The sequence below is a fragment of the Chinchilla lanigera genome, unplaced genomic scaffold (assembly GCF_000276665.1).
Source record: "Chinchilla lanigera isolate Chin_1 unplaced genomic scaffold, ChiLan1.0 scaffold00005, whole genome shotgun sequence".
In the NCBI taxonomy this organism is placed as follows: domain Eukaryota; kingdom Metazoa; phylum Chordata; class Mammalia; order Rodentia; family Chinchillidae; genus Chinchilla; species Chinchilla lanigera.
In genome coordinates this window covers 42,163,183-42,182,252 of record NW_004955406.1, presented here as the reverse complement: position 1 = coordinate 42,182,252, position 19,070 = coordinate 42,163,183, and the positions used below count along the sequence as shown (strand labels likewise).

The following is a 19,070-nucleotide window of genomic DNA, read 5'->3' as shown; positions in this document are numbered from 1 at the left end:
AAATGCAAACTTTAATTTAGTAGGGGGTCATTACCCAGGTGTTTATATCCTTGCTTCCCATTTACATAGCTGTTCCTCTCAGGGAAACCTATGCTCTCTGCCCGGCTTGCATGACTTCTGGGCAAACCTAGGATCAGAGTAGATCCCTGTTGCTGTCATAACACCCCATGTAAAAAAAAAAAAAAAAAAAAAAAAAACCGTGGAGGAAATTTTGGGGGAAAATCCTAGCTGATGCAACTAGCTTGCCATGCAAAAGATCTGAACAAATGAAAGTCTTCAAGGAAAGTATTTACAGCCTGGCAGGAGAGCCTGTGCCTGGACATTGAGAGGCTGAGACAGGAGGATCCCAAATTTGAGTTCCACCTGTGCAACTAAGCGATTTAGTGAGACTGTCTCAAAATAAACTATAAACATAAAGAGGGCTGGGGGTGTGGCTCAATGTGAAGGCTCTGGTTCAATCCCCATTATGGGAGTGGGGGGCATTCACGAGGCCTACAAGTTTAATAAAACGTGAATTCAACTCACTTTGCGGCATGGGAACAGCTGGTAGAGTTGAGGGAGTAGGAAGGCAGGAATTAAATCGCTGTCGCTGCGATCTGGCCACTGCACATCTACGGGTGCAGAGGTAACCCAGGAAAGAACGGTGGTTGCCCTGGGTGGGACGCGCCTCCCACAACCCCGGCCCGCGGGTCCTTCTGCAGTCTCCCACCTCCCCACTAGGGGCGGCCGCGACCTGCGCAGTGGCCGCGGCCGCAAAACTGCGCAACCTGCGTTTCCAGCCGGCCCTTTTTCGCCGCCGGGTTCCCAGCATGGCTGCCCCCAGTGCTGCGGGCCCGGGAGCCTCCTCTCCTTCGTGTTCCTGACAGCGCCTGGCTTCTGTGCGCTCCGGGTCTTCTCCGGGCTGTCTCAGCAGACATGTTCGCCAAGGCCTTTCGGGTCAAGTCCAACACGGCCATCAAGGGGTCGGACAGGTGAGGGAGAGGAGGCCCAGGGCCCCGAGACGTCTCTCCTGCCTGGAGGGCCCGCCGTCTAGGTGGGCAGCGCGGCCGACCTGGGGCCAGGCGGATGGGACAGCGGGGGAGGGATGAGTGATCTCCCGGGCTGTCTGGCGGGTACTCTGATGAAATTAAAAGAAATATAGTGCAACCCGCGTTTTCTGACCGCAGACTGTTAAGGTGTTGTGGAGGGGGTAGAAGTGAAGATCCCCGCCCTCCGCAGAGTTTGGCGCTCTTTGGAAGAGATCAAATAGGACACCGAGAACTAAAAAAATAGGAGAAAGAAGTGTCTAATGATTCCTTGTGTTAGGAGAATCAGTTGGAGTATGAGATGGGAAGAAATAGGGATGAACTGGAAGGAGAACGGTCTCATCGACAGTGTCTCAAATACAGACAGGATATGTTGTTGGGGATTTGGGAACCAGTATTCTATATGTGACATTCTCGGTGCTGTAGTGTAACTATTTAATCATAAGCTGACAGATTTGCCAGACATTTGAGAAAGGAGTGGATCTGAGTGCTAAGCATGAAGCCAAGAAGGCAGGGTTTGGGTATCCTCTGTCAGGCAGACTTTTCTCCCTGGACCTTTGTTTTCCTACCCATACAATGGAAAGACAGGCCTAGGAACATGTCAAAATAGAGGAGACAAAAGATGAGAAAGAGAATAGGATTTTGGAAGAGTGTATGAGAACAGGGCATCTGAAACCAGGCAGTCTTTCCATGTCCTTTATAAGTGAGTCCTTCCAAATTCTCTATTAAAATCAGCATTCATGGTGCTGGTGTGCTTGCTGCAGGAGAAAGCTTCGAGCTGATGTGACAGCTGCTTTCGCCACCCTTGGAACAGATCAGGTCTCTGAGTTGATACCTGGAAAGGAGGAGCTCAACATTGTGAAGTTGTGTACTCACAAAGGGGACGCAGTGACTGTGTACTCCAGTGGTGGCAACCCTATCCTGTTTGAACTGGAGAAAAATCTGTATCCTACAGGTATGAGAGCACAATGGAGAGGCTGCAGCGACAGTCCTTGCCTAATACGCCTTCTCTCTGTTTCTTCATTAACCTGCCTCCTGTAGGTCTTCCAGGTCTACCCCTAAGGATCTTTGCAGACCTAGCATTTCTACAGTTGGGTCTTCCAAGACCAGAAACTGCCTTAGGAAAGACGCACACACACACGTACACACGTACACATACACGCGTACAAGAGAGATGTTTACAAAGGGAAGTGCTGAGAAAAAGAGTGGGTTAACCAGAGATAGAGCAGAGGTCTTGCAAAGAATGGAATTTCATATGTAAAATACGTCCCTTAAACTACCTGTAATAAGATTTTCTTAAAACACTGAGGAGAGATACTGTATTAGGAGAGCAGCTAAATTAATTAAGCTGTCTATCTGTCTTCGTGATATCTTCAGTTAGGATGTCTCTCAGAGATTTATTCTTTGGCTCTGCCTGTATGTTGTTTTCTTTCTTTGTCACAGATTTCAGGGGCTCAGTCTTTGTTTCTCTTTGCCATAGCTACTGATACCTACTTTTTTCTATGGGACTTTTCCTCCTTCAATTGGCTGTAGTAGTCCAGTGCAGTTTCCTTAGGCCACTCCTCTTCCCCTACTTCTCTGCTGTGCCAGACCCTTTTTGAACTAGGGCTTTTACTGCTTATCACTATGGAAATGGGAAATAAAATGATACACAGGAGAAAGTTTCAAAATTCCCTACAGGCTGGCTCCCTGTTATTAAGTCACTTGATTCTGAGGTTATAAATGAAAGAGTTGTTGGTTTTCTGCTCTTACTTTAATCCTATGTGGCCATTTATTTCTGCTGCAATCCAGGTGGAGCAGTAGGTGCCCTCAAATCTCAAGTGACACAATTCCTTGAGTCTATGCTTAGAAATGAAACCTCTTTGGTCATTCCCTGGTAACCTTCTCTGGGAGCCAGCCTTGACAGCCACCCCCGCTCTCACACTGGGGATTTCAACTCAAAGCCTGAAATCTGGTAGACAAGTGCTCTACTACTGAGCTAAGTCCCTAGCCCTTTCTCTAGCCATGAGTTGAGTTTCTTTTCTGTATTCTGTTTAAAGTGACCAAAGTTAGGTTTTGGCAGTTCTCCAGCAGATTCGCTTTTTGGTGGTGAGTGTTTTCTCTGACTCTCTCTGCAGTGTACACGCTATGGTCCTATCCGGATCTTTTACCGACCTTCACCACATGGCCCCTGGTCCTTGAAAAACTGGTAGGGGGAGCAGGTAAGTGGATTTTTGTGTATTCTAGCTATTGCCTGAAGTCTGCTCAGTAAAGGCCAACTGACTTAATAAGTTTGCCCATTTCCTGTGTTCATATGGTTGACAGTGGAATTTTTCCCATGTGTGTGTTATGCGTTTCAGTTGGCTCGATCCATGAGTTCTCTGGGCTTCTCTGACTCTGTTGTAAGCCTTACATAAGATAAGTGATGTGAAAGTACTTTGTGTGCTACTGTCAACTTACTTTAAATCACAGAGCTGAATTTAGGAAACCAGCACAAGATATATCATGGTATAAGACACTCAGCCTGGTGCTTTTATTTGACCACTAGACCCCAAAAGGAGAACTGATATTCAAGTTGTTGTTTAAAAATTTCATTGTGAGTAACATAGCTGATTCCTAAGCAGTGTTTCTTGGTCAAGTGAATGAATAAATAATGAAATAAATAGTGGAATAAGACGGATGTGCAAAGTTGTGATGCTTTTGTTTGCTACAGATTTGATGCTGCCAGGACTAGTGGTGCCCCCTGCTGGTCTGCCTCAGGTACAGAAGGGCGACCTCTGTGCCATTGCCTTGGTGGGGAACAGGTACTGTGACAGGCAGCAGTGCCTTCTGGGGAGAAACATAGGTAAAAGGGAGGAAGAGGGAAATGGCAACTTCCAAAACATATGGACAAAGTATTGAGAAAAAACACAAGTTCTTCTGGAAGAAGCAGAGAGTAGGATATGGGGAAATGGCAGTGAACTTATGGAGTGTTTTTATCTAGGTGGGTGGGAGGAAGGCATTGTGGCTGCTGCTTTTTTCGTTTTTTTGTTTCACTGTGTAGTCCAGGCCAGCCTTGAACTTGCTGTATAGCCCAGGCTGGCCTTGAACTAATAATCATCAGTCTCCTGAGTACTGAGACTACTGGTGTGTGCTATCATGTCCAGCTGGCTGCTGTTTTTTTAAAAACTTAAATAATTTTAAGTGAGGCATAATGGTGCATGTGTATAATCCAAGTACTCTGGGAGGCTGAGGCAGGAGGATCGAAAATTCAAATCCAGTCCAAGCAATTTAGGGACTTAGTGAAACCCCGTCTCAAAATTTTAAAAAGGGGTGGAGATGTAACTCAGTGTTAAGGGTCCTGGATTCAGTCCCCATTGCTGTCCAAAAAAAATTTTTTTTCTTGAGACTTACAGAAGAGTAACAAAAATAGTACATAGTTCTGATATGCTGTTTACCCAGTTTTCTCTAATGGTAACATCTTACATAATCATGGTGTTATCACAACTAAGGGATTAACATTGGGACAATACTGTTAACTACACTGCTGACTTTATTCATATGTCCCCAGTTTTCCTACTGATGTCTTTTTTTTCCCATTCAAGGGTCCAGTCTATGATTTCACATTGCATTTAGCTGTCATATCTTCTAGCCTCCTCTGTCTGTGACATTCCCTTGGTCTTTCCTTGTCTTTTAGCATCTTCATCCTTTTTTCCCCATCATCCACATTATCATCCTCATCTTTTAATTATTTTTAATACCTTTATTGAGACACCATAAAATTTACCCAATTTAAATGTACCATTGAACAATTTTTGGTATAGTTACAGTTATGTATCTGTCACTTTGCTGCTTTTTAAAAATAAATTAGGAAGTAATTTTATGAACAGCTCTGAAATTAAAAGCCTCTTTGCCCCACAGTCCTCTTCTCAAAGAAACTGTTACTTTGATGTGTGTCCTTCCTCCCCTTTTTCAATGCTTATAGACGTATGTGTATAAAAGTATATGATTTGGGGTATATATGTTTAAAAATACAAATAAATTACACTTCGTGTATATTGTTTTTCCCATCATATAGTATGGATGTGTTCCATGTCAGCACACATACCGGTGCCAGATCCGCCAAATCTTTGCACCTGGTATGTGGTCAAGTATGGGATCTTATCCTGGTGGACAGTGAGGTTGCCTATAATTTGTGTTTATTACAAACAGTATCTTCTTGATGACTCTAGAAATACCAGTACCAGTATTTTTCTACAGTACACCTTAAAAAGCAGTACTGTTTCCCTAAAAAAAAGTATTGGTTTTTACTCCTGCCTACAGCGTATATGGAGCCTGTTTCTATGCTTATACCAGCATTGTTTCATTTTCGTTTGTACTGTCCTAGTGAACGAAGAATTACATTTCACTATTTCCTTCATTGCTTCTTTGAGAGAGGAGAGATTATGGGCATGAGAGAGGTCTGTGTTTGAAGTGTTTTTGTTTTTGTTGGTACTGGGGATCAAACCCAAGGCTGAGCTACTAAGCTCAGCACTGAGCTACATTCCCAGCCCTTTTTTATTTTTCATTTTGAGATAGAGTCTTGTTACATCACTAAATTGCCCAGGCTGGCCTTGAATTTATATGATCCTCTTGACTTGGCCTCCAGAGGGCTGGGATCATAGGCCTGTGCCACCAGGCCCAATGGAAAGATCTTATTTTTGCTACTCATCTTCCTTAAGCTTTTTGGAACCACACACCCTTAGACTCCTTTCTTTTTACCTATAGCAGAAATCAAGTTGAAAAGAATGGTAGGTCATTAACTTTCCCTCTACTGTTCTTTTTTTCATATGTACCTATGTACATACATCTTTATTAAGTTTATTGGTACAATGAGGATATACTTAATGATCACATTCATCACGGGAAATTTGTGCCTGTGCATGCAATATCTTGATTCTTCTTTTTTCCTGTTCCCCTCCCTTTCCTTCGAACCCTCTTTCCCTCCTTATTTACAAAGCTTTGTTTCCATTTTATCTTTCTTTCCTCCTGTTTTCTTTTCCTTTCTTTCTTTACCCCTTCTTTCCTCCCTAGTTCCCTCTACTATTCCATCTGACTACATAAGTGGTATTTGGCTCACATAGTGTAGCCCAGAAGGTACATGAGGGTGGGCATTGGGACAGTGCCAGGTGGGGGAGAGCACGGGGGTTTGTTAAAAATACAAGTCACATTCAAGACTGGAGATTCTGAGCCATTCCCCTTTTGGGGAACAGAGGAAAAAGATGTTTTTTAAAATTTTGGAAAGAAGCCAAATTCAAAGTTTCTGTCAAAGGAACTGATTATTATAGACACAACAAGTAGAGCCAGCACATTTAGTAAAACAAATTTTAAGTTCAGATGTTGGGAGCTCTTGAATCTTTTCCCTTGGACTCGGGCTGCTTTGCCAGGATGACACATTCTGCCTGTTAGCTCTCTGTCAATGTGTGATTGATGCCTGAGTAATGCTAGGGTGACAGATTTCTCATCGGACTTCGGATATCCAAGCAACAAGAGTCCTCTTCCCTATGCCTCTTTTAGCCTAATTTTGTTTTGTTTTGTTTTGTTTTTGAGCATCAGAAATGGAACTCAGGGCCTCATGCCTGCCAGGCAGGTGCTGTGCCACTGAGCTACACCCCCAGCCCTAGCCTGATTTGTGGCATGTGAATTGCCTCCCCTGAACTTCCTTATAGAATGATGGTTTTGATTTCTTATATATATATATTTTTTTAAAGGGAGTAGTAAATGAGAAACAAACAAACAAAGAAATAGAACCGTAGCAGCGTACCAGTATCATAATCATGAACAAATCAAAGCAAGAACATTCAAAGTGATACAGAGTCTCAAGACAAAATAATACAAATCAACAGTGGTTGTTCGCTGTCCTCAGCTACATTGCTCAGATTACCAGATGTAAGAATGAAAGATTGCTCAAACCATTAAAGAGAATAGGAAAATAATTCTTCAATAAAACAGTAGAGATAATACAGAGTTTCACTAGACAAGATGGTAGTTCACCATTGTAATTCCATTGCATAGTGTTACTTCAGATCAGTTGTTCAGACCACCAGACACAAGCATGCGCAATCGATCAGAACATAAAAAAATGTAATCGTTAACTGTTCATCTCAATACATCATCAGACATCAGCAATACAGTTATCGCAGCTATTCATATATATATTTATATTTTGCGTTCCTTTTTTTTTCTTCTTTCCCTCATCCCAGTGATTTCTTATAGTTTTGAAGTTAAAAGAAGGGAAATTTCAGCATCCTTACAAGTTATGCTTGGGTTAAACTGCTAATAGGAATAAAGCAAAGGCAGTAATTATGTCCATAGAGGAGTTACTTATAGGGAAGGGTTTAGCCAAGAGATGTTTGAAAGTTAATATTTATAGGTCATTGGAGGAAAACACACTGGGTGGAGCTTAGCTCTTTGATGGGGTGCTTGTCCCACGTGGGAGAGAAGAATGAGGGTCTGAATGCCTGCCCTCTCCAGAGCCTCCCCTCAGCCTTGTCTCTGGCCTGCTTCTTCCTAGAGCCCCGGTAGCAATCGGAGTGGCTTTCCTGTCCACCGCTGAGATGCTGGCTGCGGGCCTGAAGGGAAAGGGCTTCTCGGTGCTCCACACTTACCAGGACCACCTGTGGTGGGTACAGTGTTTTTTTTCTGTTTGCGGGGAGCCAGGCTGCGTGGGAGAGCATAGGCCTGCAATCCTGAAGGGCAAGGTTGGGTGTAGGGTTCAGCTGTGGCCTTGGGCAATTTGCTTACCTGACTTCATTTCCTTGCCGCATGTGGGGAAAATATATTTCCAGTTCAGGCAAAAAATCAGCAAGAACTTTGATGATTTTCTAGGTGAGTGTTAGAATTATAGACCTGGAAGACCTTCGGGGCTGGCAGTACTCATATTTTTAAATAACTCTGCTCAGTCAGGCCTTTCCTGTCACACACATTCAGGCATCCTGTGGCCCTGTGCTGGTGCTTCTGGATCTGCATCAAACAGGACGGACCCTCGAACCCCAGGATAACTGATTACTTTTATCGTATTCAGGTCTCAGATCGCCCTGCATTATGGAAAGTCACACGTTCTGACCATAACATTTGCTTTCCAGAGCCACCTTCCAGTTCACTCTCAGGTTATTCGCTTGTCATTTTACCAAAGCAGTAACAATGCACCGGTCCTCTGGCCCAGTGTGTGGCCTGCGGGTATAAACTCACCCTTTGCCTGAGGTGCAGCCTCAGCCTGCGTTGAGCAGATATCTGAGGGCAGATGACTGACTTCTCCTGGTGCCTTGGTTTAGTTCTCAGTCAGGTACAGCAACCATGGTCATGCCTTAGTTTGTTTTCATCAGCAGCTGCCTCAGCCCTTTACCCCTGCTTTAAAAATACTGTGGTACTTACTGTCAGAGTAGTTTGAACAGGTGCTTTGATCTCACAGTTACAAATCCTAATAAGCGTTAGTGCAGCTACCAGTTAAAACTTGGTTTGATTTACATAATCTTGGCTAAGGTAAAGCTTTTTACCTCTGCATTCTCTGCTATGCACCCCTTTTTATCCTATCTTCCCAGGGTTCAGGAATAAACGTCGGTAACCTCAGCCTTGCAAATTAGATTACATTTGATTTAACATTGGAGCTTGAGAATGTATTTGCAATCTTGTTTTTTTTTTTTTAAAAACTAGGGATTGAACCAAGAGCCTTCTGTATCCTCAGCCCTCTTTAAAATTTTTATCTTGAGGTAGGGTATTGCTAAGTCACTGACCAGGCTGGGCTTGAATATATGGTGTTCCTGCCTCAGGCTCCCAGAATGCTGGGATTTTGGGTGGGTACTATCACCACCTGACTTTTCATTTACTGTCTTTATTTTGTTTAATTCAAAGTGGTTTATTTATTTATTTATTTTATTCATACAAAGGGAGTGCTTGTAGGGGTTTTTGTTTGTTTGTTTTTGAGACAGGGTCGCACTACGTAGTTCAGGCTGGCCTTGAACTCATTTATGTAGCCCAGCGTGGCCTCAAATAGCGATCCTCCTGCCTCAGCCTCCTGAGTGCTGGAATTATAGGCATGGGCCACCACACACCCAGCATAGGGGTTTGTGTTTAACTTTTTTTTAGGGGCTGGGATTTAGCTCGGTGGCACAGCGCTGGCCCGGCAAGCGTGAGGTCATGAGTTCAATTCCCAGTACAGGAAAAAAAAACAAAAGAAGAAAAAGAAAAACTTTTTTTTTCTTTTCTCTTTCCTTGTCTCTATCTAATAATACAGTTATTCCTTTGGGTTAGAGAGAAAGTGAGAATTATTTTCCCCATTTCAGAGATGAGGAAACAGAGGCATGGAACTTTTGCTTTCTTTTTTTTTTTTCCTTTTTTTTAGTACCGAGAATGGTACTCAGGACCTTGCGCTTGCCAGGCAGGTGCTGTGCCGCTGAGCCACATCCCCGGCTGAGGCATGGAACTTTTGTGGGTCCCAAATTAAATTGAAATAGAATTGCTCTGAGAGTACAGGCTGTCTCTTTGTGTGATGTTCCTACCTTGGCCGGCTCTGAGCTCCTGGTGACTTCCATGGGTGGGGTGCGGACAGAACCGTGTCTGCTGCATGGTGTCTGATGGGAGACTTTTCCAGGCGATCGGGAGACAAGTCCTTTCCACCATCCATTGCTCCATCGGTGCAGGGTGCCGCCGATGTCAGTGAAGAGAAGGTGCAGGGAGACATGAGGGGCCTGGCCCTGCAGGGAGCAGAGGACGGGAGAGGGGAGGCCCATCCAGTGCATGGGGAGGAGTCCCTCCCAGAAGCCTCAGAAGATGATAGCACCCAGGACCTGAGCCCAGGGCCCACGGATGGCAAATCTGTGCAAGGTATGGCTCTGGAGTCGGAGGCCCATCCCCTAATCTCAGCTCAGGAGAGGACACTTCACTGTACTTCTGCCTAGCTGGGCAGTGACGATCTGGGAGGGGCCGGGCAAGTCTTCATTTCTGGTGAGGGTGGTGCAGCAGCCCTGTGGCTTCCTGCCTCTGATACCTTCTCCATAAGTTCTGTCTCACTGGGTGCCAGTCTCCCGATATTTGGGCAGTTTCCAGCCACAGCGCCCCAGGGTGTCTTCTGACTTCTCTGGGTGAGTGTTCCTGGCTTGGTGGGACTTTATGGCTTGACCCGCTTCTCTGGGTTGACGTAAAGGCTCGGTGTTCCCGATTTGCAGCTGTGGTACCTGGGAGTGGTTCTGTTCAGAGCCAGCCGGGCGAAGCAGGGAGGCATTCTGTGGTCCTCAGGAGGGTGTACTTCCTGTCTGTGCCTTGCAGAGCAAATGGATGACCTGGTACAGCAGTGCTTCCTGCAGGCCTTGAAGTGCCGAGTCAAAAAGGCCGACCTTCCTCTCCTCACGAGCACGTTCCTTGGCAGCCACATGTTCTCTTGCTGGTATGGAAGGCGCTATCCTGGGCTAGCAGGCGGGGGCCAGGTCTCACTCGTGGTTGGTGCTGGAGCCAGACAGGATAACGGGGACTGATTGAGGGCCATGCTGTGGGAAGAGTGGAGGGGAAGGTTGATCTGGCAAGTAAATTCCTTCTGGGTTTTAATAACATCTCTGAGCCAGTGAGAGGATGTGGAGGGATGGGAAGTTGATATTTTCAGCGTTCTCCGAGTGCCGCCTCTGCTGTGGTGGCTCCAGGCTGTTGCTCGTGAACCAGGCAGCGTCCTGCACAGTCTCTGGGCAGCCTCTCCATCAGGAGGCTTCTTGTGATGCTCCATCCCTCGTGCTTCTCAAGTGTCAGAGGGACGGTCGGGGTTGCATTGGTAGGAAGAGGAGGCACGAGGCCCCTGGCCCCCCACAACAAAAGCCACCAGGAGAGGCAGGGTTACTGGTGACAGAAGCTCCTCTTGGAGGACACAGCCACAAGAGCACAACCATGAGAGACTGCGACTAGTTGCTGGGTTTCCAGTGCTCAGGGGCTTGCTATGAAGAGTGGGTAGTGGGACGTACAATCGCACCACTCTCATACTGTCCTGTCAGGAGGCCTGCTGTTGATTTTTACCCTTGGATTGAACTCCTTGCTTTCTGAGACTGTATCTGTATCTCTAGAAACAGTTTTTAATCTGACTTCTTCCATTTGCCGTGGGCTTCCGGAAGGCACCTGTGTAAGCGAGACATTGGAGTGTGGGGTAGTACCCTGGGTCATTTGTCCTCACCTCGCTGGCCTGCAGTTCTGGGGGAAGGGTCCTAGCGTATTCTCTGAGACAGATGTGAACCTGGTGTGGGTTCAGAAACGCCTCCCTGCGGATCCTGCTGCCACTGAGTGCATGTTTTGAGAGGTGCACGTTCTGGGAGGAGGGAAAGGTAACAACTTCCATCAAGAACTTCTACTCAAAACGTAATTGCTCAAGGGCAGAGGTCAGTGAACTTTTCTGTAAGGGGCCAAAGATTACATATTTTAGGTGTAGCAGGCCAGAGGGACACTGTTACAACTGTTCCTGTCTGCCATGGTACACCAACAGATAAATAAAGGGTTTAGCTCAGTTGGGCAGCAGGCTGCAGCTGGCCAACCTCTGCTCTAGAGTGGCTGTCCACAGTGTGAACTTGCTGTTGGACAGTGGGACTTTTAAGGCTGTGGAAAGTTTTCTGGTTTAAGAGGAATCTAAAACAGTATCTAATGCAGTAGCTGATAGCTGCATATGACCAATTAAGTCTAGATTAATTAAAGTAAATAAAACTTAAAATATGGGTTCTTGAGCATGGCAGGCACATTTCAAGTGCTTAATAGCTACTGTCCTGGATGACTTCACAGAGACTTCTGTTGGATACCACTGGCTCAGAGTGTCCCACAGTCCGCATCCCTCCTGGATGCCACCCCCAGGAGGAGAGCTCTGGAATGGACATGGGGGAGGAAGGCCGAGGCCAGATTTCTCCTCTTCACATCAGGCAGGTCCCACCCCACTGCTCTTTTGGCTTAACTTGCCTTTTCCGTCTGCCATCAGCCCTGAAGGACGACAGCTGGACATAAAGAAGTCGAGCTATAAAAAGGTAAGCAGGTGTCATCTCTGCATCCACACGTGGAGTGCTGTGTATGGGGGGTGGACATTTGGGATGCCCCTCTGCAGGCTCGGGCTAGAGTCAAGTTTTCTGATTCTAAGGGGAATAAAGAAATTCCCTGGGCCGAGGCAGGTAGGGCCCCGACTCCACCTTCCCACTTGGCCCCTTTATGTCTGATTAGAGTTCTGGCAGGCATCACCAGTTTGTCTCTGGCAGCTTCTTCTCCACCACCTGTAGGGTGGGGACCTCCTAGTCCCAAGTGGAGTTGGGCAGAAACTAGGATCAGTTTGCTTAGCCTCCGAGCTGGCCTTGCCCGAGCTGGCACTTCCCAGGAGCCAGTGTGTGTATGTGGAGTCAGTGAGGGCCCTGCCTGTCCCTCTCCCCAGCTCTCTAAGTTCCTGCAGCACATGCAACAGGAGGAGATTGTGCAGGTGAAGGAGCTGAGCAGAGGGGTGGAGAGCATTGTGGCTGTGGACTGGAAGCATCCAAGGTGAGTGCAGGGGCTTGGCCTCTGGAGCTCGGCTGACCCTGGGCACTGGGCCTCTGAGTGAGGACTACAGAGACACTGGTGTAAAATGTGTTTTTTCTTTCCTTCTGCTGGGTTTTAGGATCACGTCTTTCATCATCCCTGAACCCTCCCTGACCTCGCAGACTGTGCAGGAAGGTAGCAGGGAACAGACCTATCACCCTCCAGATATAAAGGCCCTCTACTGTGTCCCTGCCAGCATGACCCTCCTCTTCCAGGAGTCTGGCCACAAGTGAGTACAGAGAGCAGCCCTCCTCTGCCTGTGGGGTGTTCTGGCTACATGACCTCTCTCAGCGTGAGTGGTATTCTTCCGTGACTGGCAAAACCTACCTGCCCCATCTCCCTTCCTCCCAAACCAGCATTACACCTTCTTCCCAATCCTGCCCATCTCAGTCAGCAAAAGGGAAGAAAGCAAAGGTCAGAAGCCAAGCAGAGAGGGCTGCTCAGCAGAGGGAGTCTGGGTATTTGGTCTGTCCCTTTGCACAGCTGGAACAACCCCGGGCACCTCCTGTCTCACAGGAAGGGGAGCACTCTCGAGGCCAGCGAGGTCCGAGCGACTGTCATTGACTACGCCAAGAAAAATGACCTGGTGGATGCCAACAACAAGAAGTGAGTGGCTGGAAACGAGGTCTGTCTTGTCAGGTCTTTATCCTTAGCAGACAGAGGAGGAGGTCTGGGGATGAGGTCTGGGGATGGAGAACAGAAAATCTCAGCATCTTAAGAACGCGCAAGGCCTTTTCTTATACACTGAGGGCTGCAGACATCTAGAGTTACTGGCCAGGACGCTCAGATCCCTCGGTGCTGTCACCACTGCCTGTGGACTGAGCTCACCTTGCCTTATGCGTAGCACCACCGAGCTTCACGTCCAAGTGTTTGTGTATTATTTTCTTAATAGGCACATAGGTGCTGTACTGCCAGAGAGGCCCATTGAGTGATATATATATATATATATATATATGATTTTAATCTAAAAAGACAACCTCATGGTGGGTGTGATGACACATGCCTGTAATCCCAGCAGTCTGGAGTTGCAAGTTTAAGGCCAAGTTTAAATTAATAGCAAGACCCTATCTCCAAAAAACAACAAAAAAGACATTCTCATGACTTAAAATTGAGCCCCACCAGTCTAATTTAATCCCTTTGTGCTTTGTTTGTTTGTTTGTTTATTTGTTCTGAGACAGGGTCTCACTATGTAGTGCAGGCTGGCCTCAAATTCATGGTAATCCTCCTGCCTCAGCCCCTTGAGTGCTGGGATCACAGGTTTGTGCCACACATCCCAACCCCGTCTTCATTTGTGTTAACATTTAAACTTACTTATTTTGTAGTGCTGTGGATGGAACCCAGCAGTGCTTCACACATGCTAGACAAGTGCTTTACCACTGAGCTATATACCCTGGCCCTAAATTATTATTTTAACTCTACAAATTTATGGGATACTGTGTGATAATTCGGAGCACATATACTGTGTGATGACCAGATCGGGGCAGTTCCCATTCATATCCCTACTTCTCTCTTGCTAGCTAACTAAGAAAGTAAGCCTAGAAAGTTACATTACGTGCTTTGTAGCAGAGCTAAGCCACAAATGCTGGTCTTCAGATTTGTCCCATTCCGCATATTGTCCACCCCCTGCTTCTCTGCTTAGGAACGTGTGCTCACCCCCTTCCATTGGTGGGCACACGCCTGATGGACTCTGACCTCACCTGAGCCTGGTCCTGAATGACTAAAGGAGACATAAGAGATAAATCCTGAGTCTTCACGGACAGAAGGGTCCAGACTTAGATTTCTGTATTGCTTCTTCTTTCCCTTCAGTCTAGTGAAATTGGATCCCATCCTGTGTGACTGTATCCTAGAGAAAAATGAACAGCACACAGTCCTGAAGCTTCCGTGGGACAGTCTCCTGAGCAGGTAATAGGAAATGGCGATCTTTCTCTAACTCTTGTCCCCTCCCCTTAAGATCTTAAACTTCAAAATCATCACTATCATGTCTGTGACTTTCTTCCCATAATTTATGCCATGTCAGTCTATAAGTATATGGGCTTGAGTAATTCGGATGCCAAGTTCCTTGGGACAGTTTGAGCCAAAATGACATAGAAAGGAAGAAAAGAAACATTAATAAAAAATAACTTTAACAAGAGAAGCAAAAAGGGCTGGGGAGAATTGTCTTAATGTCCTCAAAGGAAAGATTCTTAGTGCTGCTGTTTCACAGAACCAGAACTGAAAATAATTTATACCAGGGGTCAGCAAACTATACGTCATGGGCCAAATCTGGCCTGCCCCGTTTTGGTTAAAAAGAAAAGTTTTACTGGAATACATCTGAACCCACGTATGTGCTGTCTGTGAATGCTTTGTCCCAGAATGGCGGGACTGAGTAGATGTTACAATCTGGGTGGCCTGTCAGACCTAAAATATGTACCACCTGGCTTCTTCATAGACAAAGTCTGTCCATCCTTATACATAAGACACCCAAAGAAAATCTCTACAAGAGGTAGAAATTCCTCACGGTAAAGGTGTTCTATGAAAGCTGTATTATTGGAACATGCCAGTGGTGTGAAGGCAAGAAGGAAAGAAGCTGGAAAGGTGTGTTGTTGAAACTGGTTGAACTCCCACAGAGCAACCCATGGAGTCTCAGAAGGCCAGGCCAATGTCCAGTTCCCAGGGACCAAGTTCCCAGGGGCAGTGGACCTCAGCTTTGGCTGTACCCAGGAGCTTTCGAGACGTCTCTACCGCAGACACTGATGTGGTAGGGATCTGGAGGAGTCTTAGGCACAGCCAGGTTTCAGACCACAGCCCTAAAAAGTCAGTTTCCACTCAGGGCCTGCTGGCCGGGGTATGAAGAGATGGTTTCTGTTGACTTTATCCGTTTCTAGTCACAACTTTCATTTCAGATGTCTTGAAAAACTGCAGCCTGCCTATCAAGTAACCTTTGCTGGACAGGAACCTGTTGTGAAGAAAGGGAAAATCTGTCCTATCGACATCACCCTAGCACAGAGGGCTTCTAATAAAAAGGTAATTTTAAAAAGATGCTAAGTTCTGGTCTCCTCATATTATTGGAGGTTTTGGGGCTGGCTTCCAACACTGCAGAGTTGTTTATGAAACATGCTTGTGTACCTGGCTAGGCCCTGTATCAAACAGACAGAGCTGACTCCCCTTCCTCAGCCTAGAGGGTAATGCCTGGAAACCTGCTAGTCTGTAAAAGTAAAGATTTTTTTTTCCATAGTAAAATACCCTAAGCTTCAGCTCTTATACATTCTGTTACCTCTTGGGCCTTGCTCTGTGAAAATGAAACCGCTTGTGTTTATCTTGGCAGCACAAAGTTGTAGGGAACTAATTCGATCTGACCTCAAGCATGTGGAGAGCTGTCTTCTGCAAGAGGAGTGCTCTTCATTCTGTGTGCCTGAGAAGACAGACCTGGGGTCACTGGGAGAAATCCCAAGAAGACAGGCTCGGGCTGCAAATAGAGAACTTGCTAGTAGTGTATGGTTATGAGCATGGGCTCTGGAGTCAGACCCAGGTTCAGATGCAGCCTTTGCCTTGATGGGGCTGCAGGAGAATCAAAGCTGACCATGAGCTGGTAACTGTTGTAGCTGACAGTGGTCCATGGAGGTTCATTCTACTATTCTGCTTTTACTTCTGTTTTATGTTCTCCATGATTTAAAAAAAAAAATTGTGATTTGTGCGATACACAGTATCTGTCCCATTAAATATATAACACATATTAGAGGGGGTAGAGAGAATCATTTCAGAAGTATAAAATAACCTATTTGGATAAGAAGATACATAGGGCTGATGAACCATCAGGAAGCACAGAGGAGGGGAGGCTGGGGGCTCAGGAGGGCCCCCTGCAAGGGAGGGCATGTGCCTGGTACCCACTGTCCCTTTTGTCCCCCCAGGTGACTGTGGTCAGAAACTTGGAGGCCTATGGTCTAGACCCATCCTTAGTGGCCACCATCCTCCAACAGCGATGCCAGGCCAGCACCACAGTCACTCCTGTCCCTGGAGCCAAGGATGGTTTGCAGGTGCAGATCCAGGGGAACCAGATCCACCACCTGGGCCAGCTGCTGCTTGGTGAGCACTCCTCCAAAGAGCAGAGGTGCTGGGCCAGTGTTGCACATTTCTGGCTGCCTGACCTGGATCAGGTTGTCAGGACACACATGTGTGCACATCCACAGACAGCACTGATTTTCAGTGCTTCACGGCAATGTGACGGTGCTGCACTGAGTTGAATTTTGATCTTGTCCTAGGCTAGCAATATGCTACTGTTGGGCAGGCACAGCTTCTAGTCAGCTGCAGGATCCTGCGGGTGAACAGCTGACACTGCACAGTGTGCTGCTCTTGAGCTGAGATGTGCAGTGGGTCATTACCTGCATTTTCAGCTTGTAATGTTTTCAGCTTACAAGGGCTTATCAGCTTTTTTTTCATTTCCGGTATCAGGAATCGAATTCACGACGTTGCGCTTGCCAGGCAGGTGCTGTGCCGCTGAGCTAAATCCCCAGCCCCTACAAGGGCTTATCAGGACATAACCCCATCATACATCAAGGAGCATCTGCATATGGGGGCAGGCGCACGTGCGCGCACACATGCACACGCACACACCCATGTAGTTTTTAGCAGCTAACGAGATGGAGCCAGTGTTTGAACCAAATCCTGTGGCCCCTTTTGAGCTCACTGCTCTCTCAAGCACATACACTATTAGTTTTCTCCCTGGTCCTCTTGTTTCATAAGGCATTTGTTGAGTACCAAGATGGTGTAGGCACTTGGCTGAGATTTTGGCAGGCATCTCCATAGTCAGAACGAAGCTGCGGAATTATTATCTGTTTTGCAGATGAGGAATGGCTAGAATGGTACCCACCATTCTGAAATGGTTCAGTACTTTGCCCTGAGCTGGTTTTTTTTTGGGGGGGTGGTATTGGGGCTTGAACCCAAGACCTTTGCATTGAGCCCTATCCCACCCCTTTTGTTTTTAGTTTTTATTTTGGGACAGAGTCTTCCTAAGTTACTGAGTTGCCCAGGCTGGCTGTGAACTTGCAGTCCTCCTGCCTCAGACTCCCAGAGTGCTGGCATTGCAGGTGTGCCCCACCATGACTGGTTCACCTGCCTCTTGAGTGCTGTTCTTAGGCTCGGAACTTTTTATCTTGCAGCGCCTCCCTCCCTTCTGCTTGTTCTGGTGACCCAGCCTTATTTGTTAGGTTCCTTAAACAAATCTGAACACGTCACTCCCCTTAAGAAACTTCTTATACCCCTTCCATGCTTTCAGAACAAAGCCCTCAGCTCCCTGCACCCACTCTCCCACCAGCCTCTCCCAGAGGCCCTGTGCAGCTCTCACACTTCCCAGCCTCAGCCCTGCTGTCCTCTGCCTTTCCCAGTGGGCCAGGCCCATCCCTTGACTGCTTTCTTCCGAGCAGAACCCTGTGCCCTCCTACAACTGAGTCTCCCTGTCGTCAGCTCATTGGCCCACCTCAGTGGTCACATCCCATTTCCCTCAATGAGCATTTAAAAAGCTGCTAACATAGCACTTCCAGTTGTGTTTAATTCCTGTGTAGTGTCTTCAGCTTGGTTAGTTTCTTCTAATACTGAACCCCCCCACCAGATGGAGCCCCTCATGGCAGATACCATGCCTTTTCATGCTGTTCCCATCCTCGGGGCCCAGCACGTAGTAAATGCTCAGTGAAGTTATGGCCTGTGGGAGCACCTAGCAGCCGAGCCCTTTAGTGAAGGCCCTGTGTGAGAAGCTGAGAAGGAGCACAGATGGACACATCACTCACCACAAACATACTCTGTCTTGAGACATTCTACATGCCCTGTCCCAGAGGGCATCTCTGAGGCCGTGAGCCTTAGCAGTCTGAGTTGGGGTCATTGGAACAGTGTTTTGATGGCAGGGATGGTGCCGTGGGCCGAGTGGGTCTGGAGGTTAGCGAGGCTCCAAGTTGGGCCAAGGAGTGGTGCAGAGAAGTAGAGGAATGAGGGTGGAGTGCCACCGTGCTCACCGCGCAGTGTCTGCCTTTGGCTTGTAGAGGAGTATGGGCTTCCGCGAAGACACATCCAAGGCCTGGAAAAGGCACCCAAGTCCGGCAAGAAGAAGTGACTGACTTGTTTCAGCTGATGGATCGAGTGGAAATCCAGGCTCTGGGCTGGTAATTTATGAGCGTTTTCAGCTTTTACAAATTAAAAATGTAATTCTTTACCAAAGATTTTTATTGTGATCTAAATCTGATTCCCCTCTTCTTTCCGCCACTTAGCAAAAATAGTATACTAGGGGCTGGGGATATAGCTCAGCGGCATAAGTGCCTGCCTAGCAAATGCAAGGTCCTGAGTTCAATTCCCAGTACCAAAAAAAAAAAAAAGAAAAACAAAAAATAGTATACTAACTTCTAAAGTCAGCAGCGTTTTAAGTCACCAGAAAAGGCTGCGCCCCGGGCCTTTTCCATCTGAGGTCTTGGTAGTTCAGCTCCTCCCACTTTCACTACAGGGCAGCCCAGCCATGTTCTGGCGGGTGGGGCTTCCTGTTTTGAAAGCCCCTCTGCCAGTTACTGC

The 19,070-nt window shown here is 46.8% G+C and overlaps 1 protein-coding gene across 2 annotated transcripts; it reads left to right on the top strand.

The window, feature by feature from the left end:
- The first annotated feature begins 770 nt into the window (after positions 1-770).
- Eif2d (eukaryotic translation initiation factor 2D) lies at positions 771-18,745 on the top strand. 2 transcript variants are annotated; one of them, XM_013523095.1, is made up of 15 exons: positions 771-971; positions 1,790-1,980; positions 3,143-3,226; positions 3,718-3,808; positions 7,537-7,644; positions 9,613-9,845; positions 10,287-10,404; positions 11,959-12,004; positions 12,400-12,503; positions 12,622-12,771; positions 13,026-13,148; positions 14,349-14,444; positions 15,425-15,545; positions 16,430-16,604; positions 18,551-18,745. In XM_013523095.1, the coding sequence occupies exons 1-15, from the start codon at positions 916-918 to the stop codon at positions 18,619-18,621; spliced, it is 1,767 nt and encodes a 588-aa protein (XP_013378549.1). In that variant the 5' UTR covers positions 771-915; the 3' UTR covers positions 18,622-18,745. The 2 variants fall into 2 exon arrangements, with proteins under 2 accessions (XP_013378549.1, XP_005375454.1); XM_005375397.2 differs by having other exon boundaries at positions 772-971; positions 13,059-13,148.
- Positions 18,746-19,070: the final 325 nt, after the last annotated feature.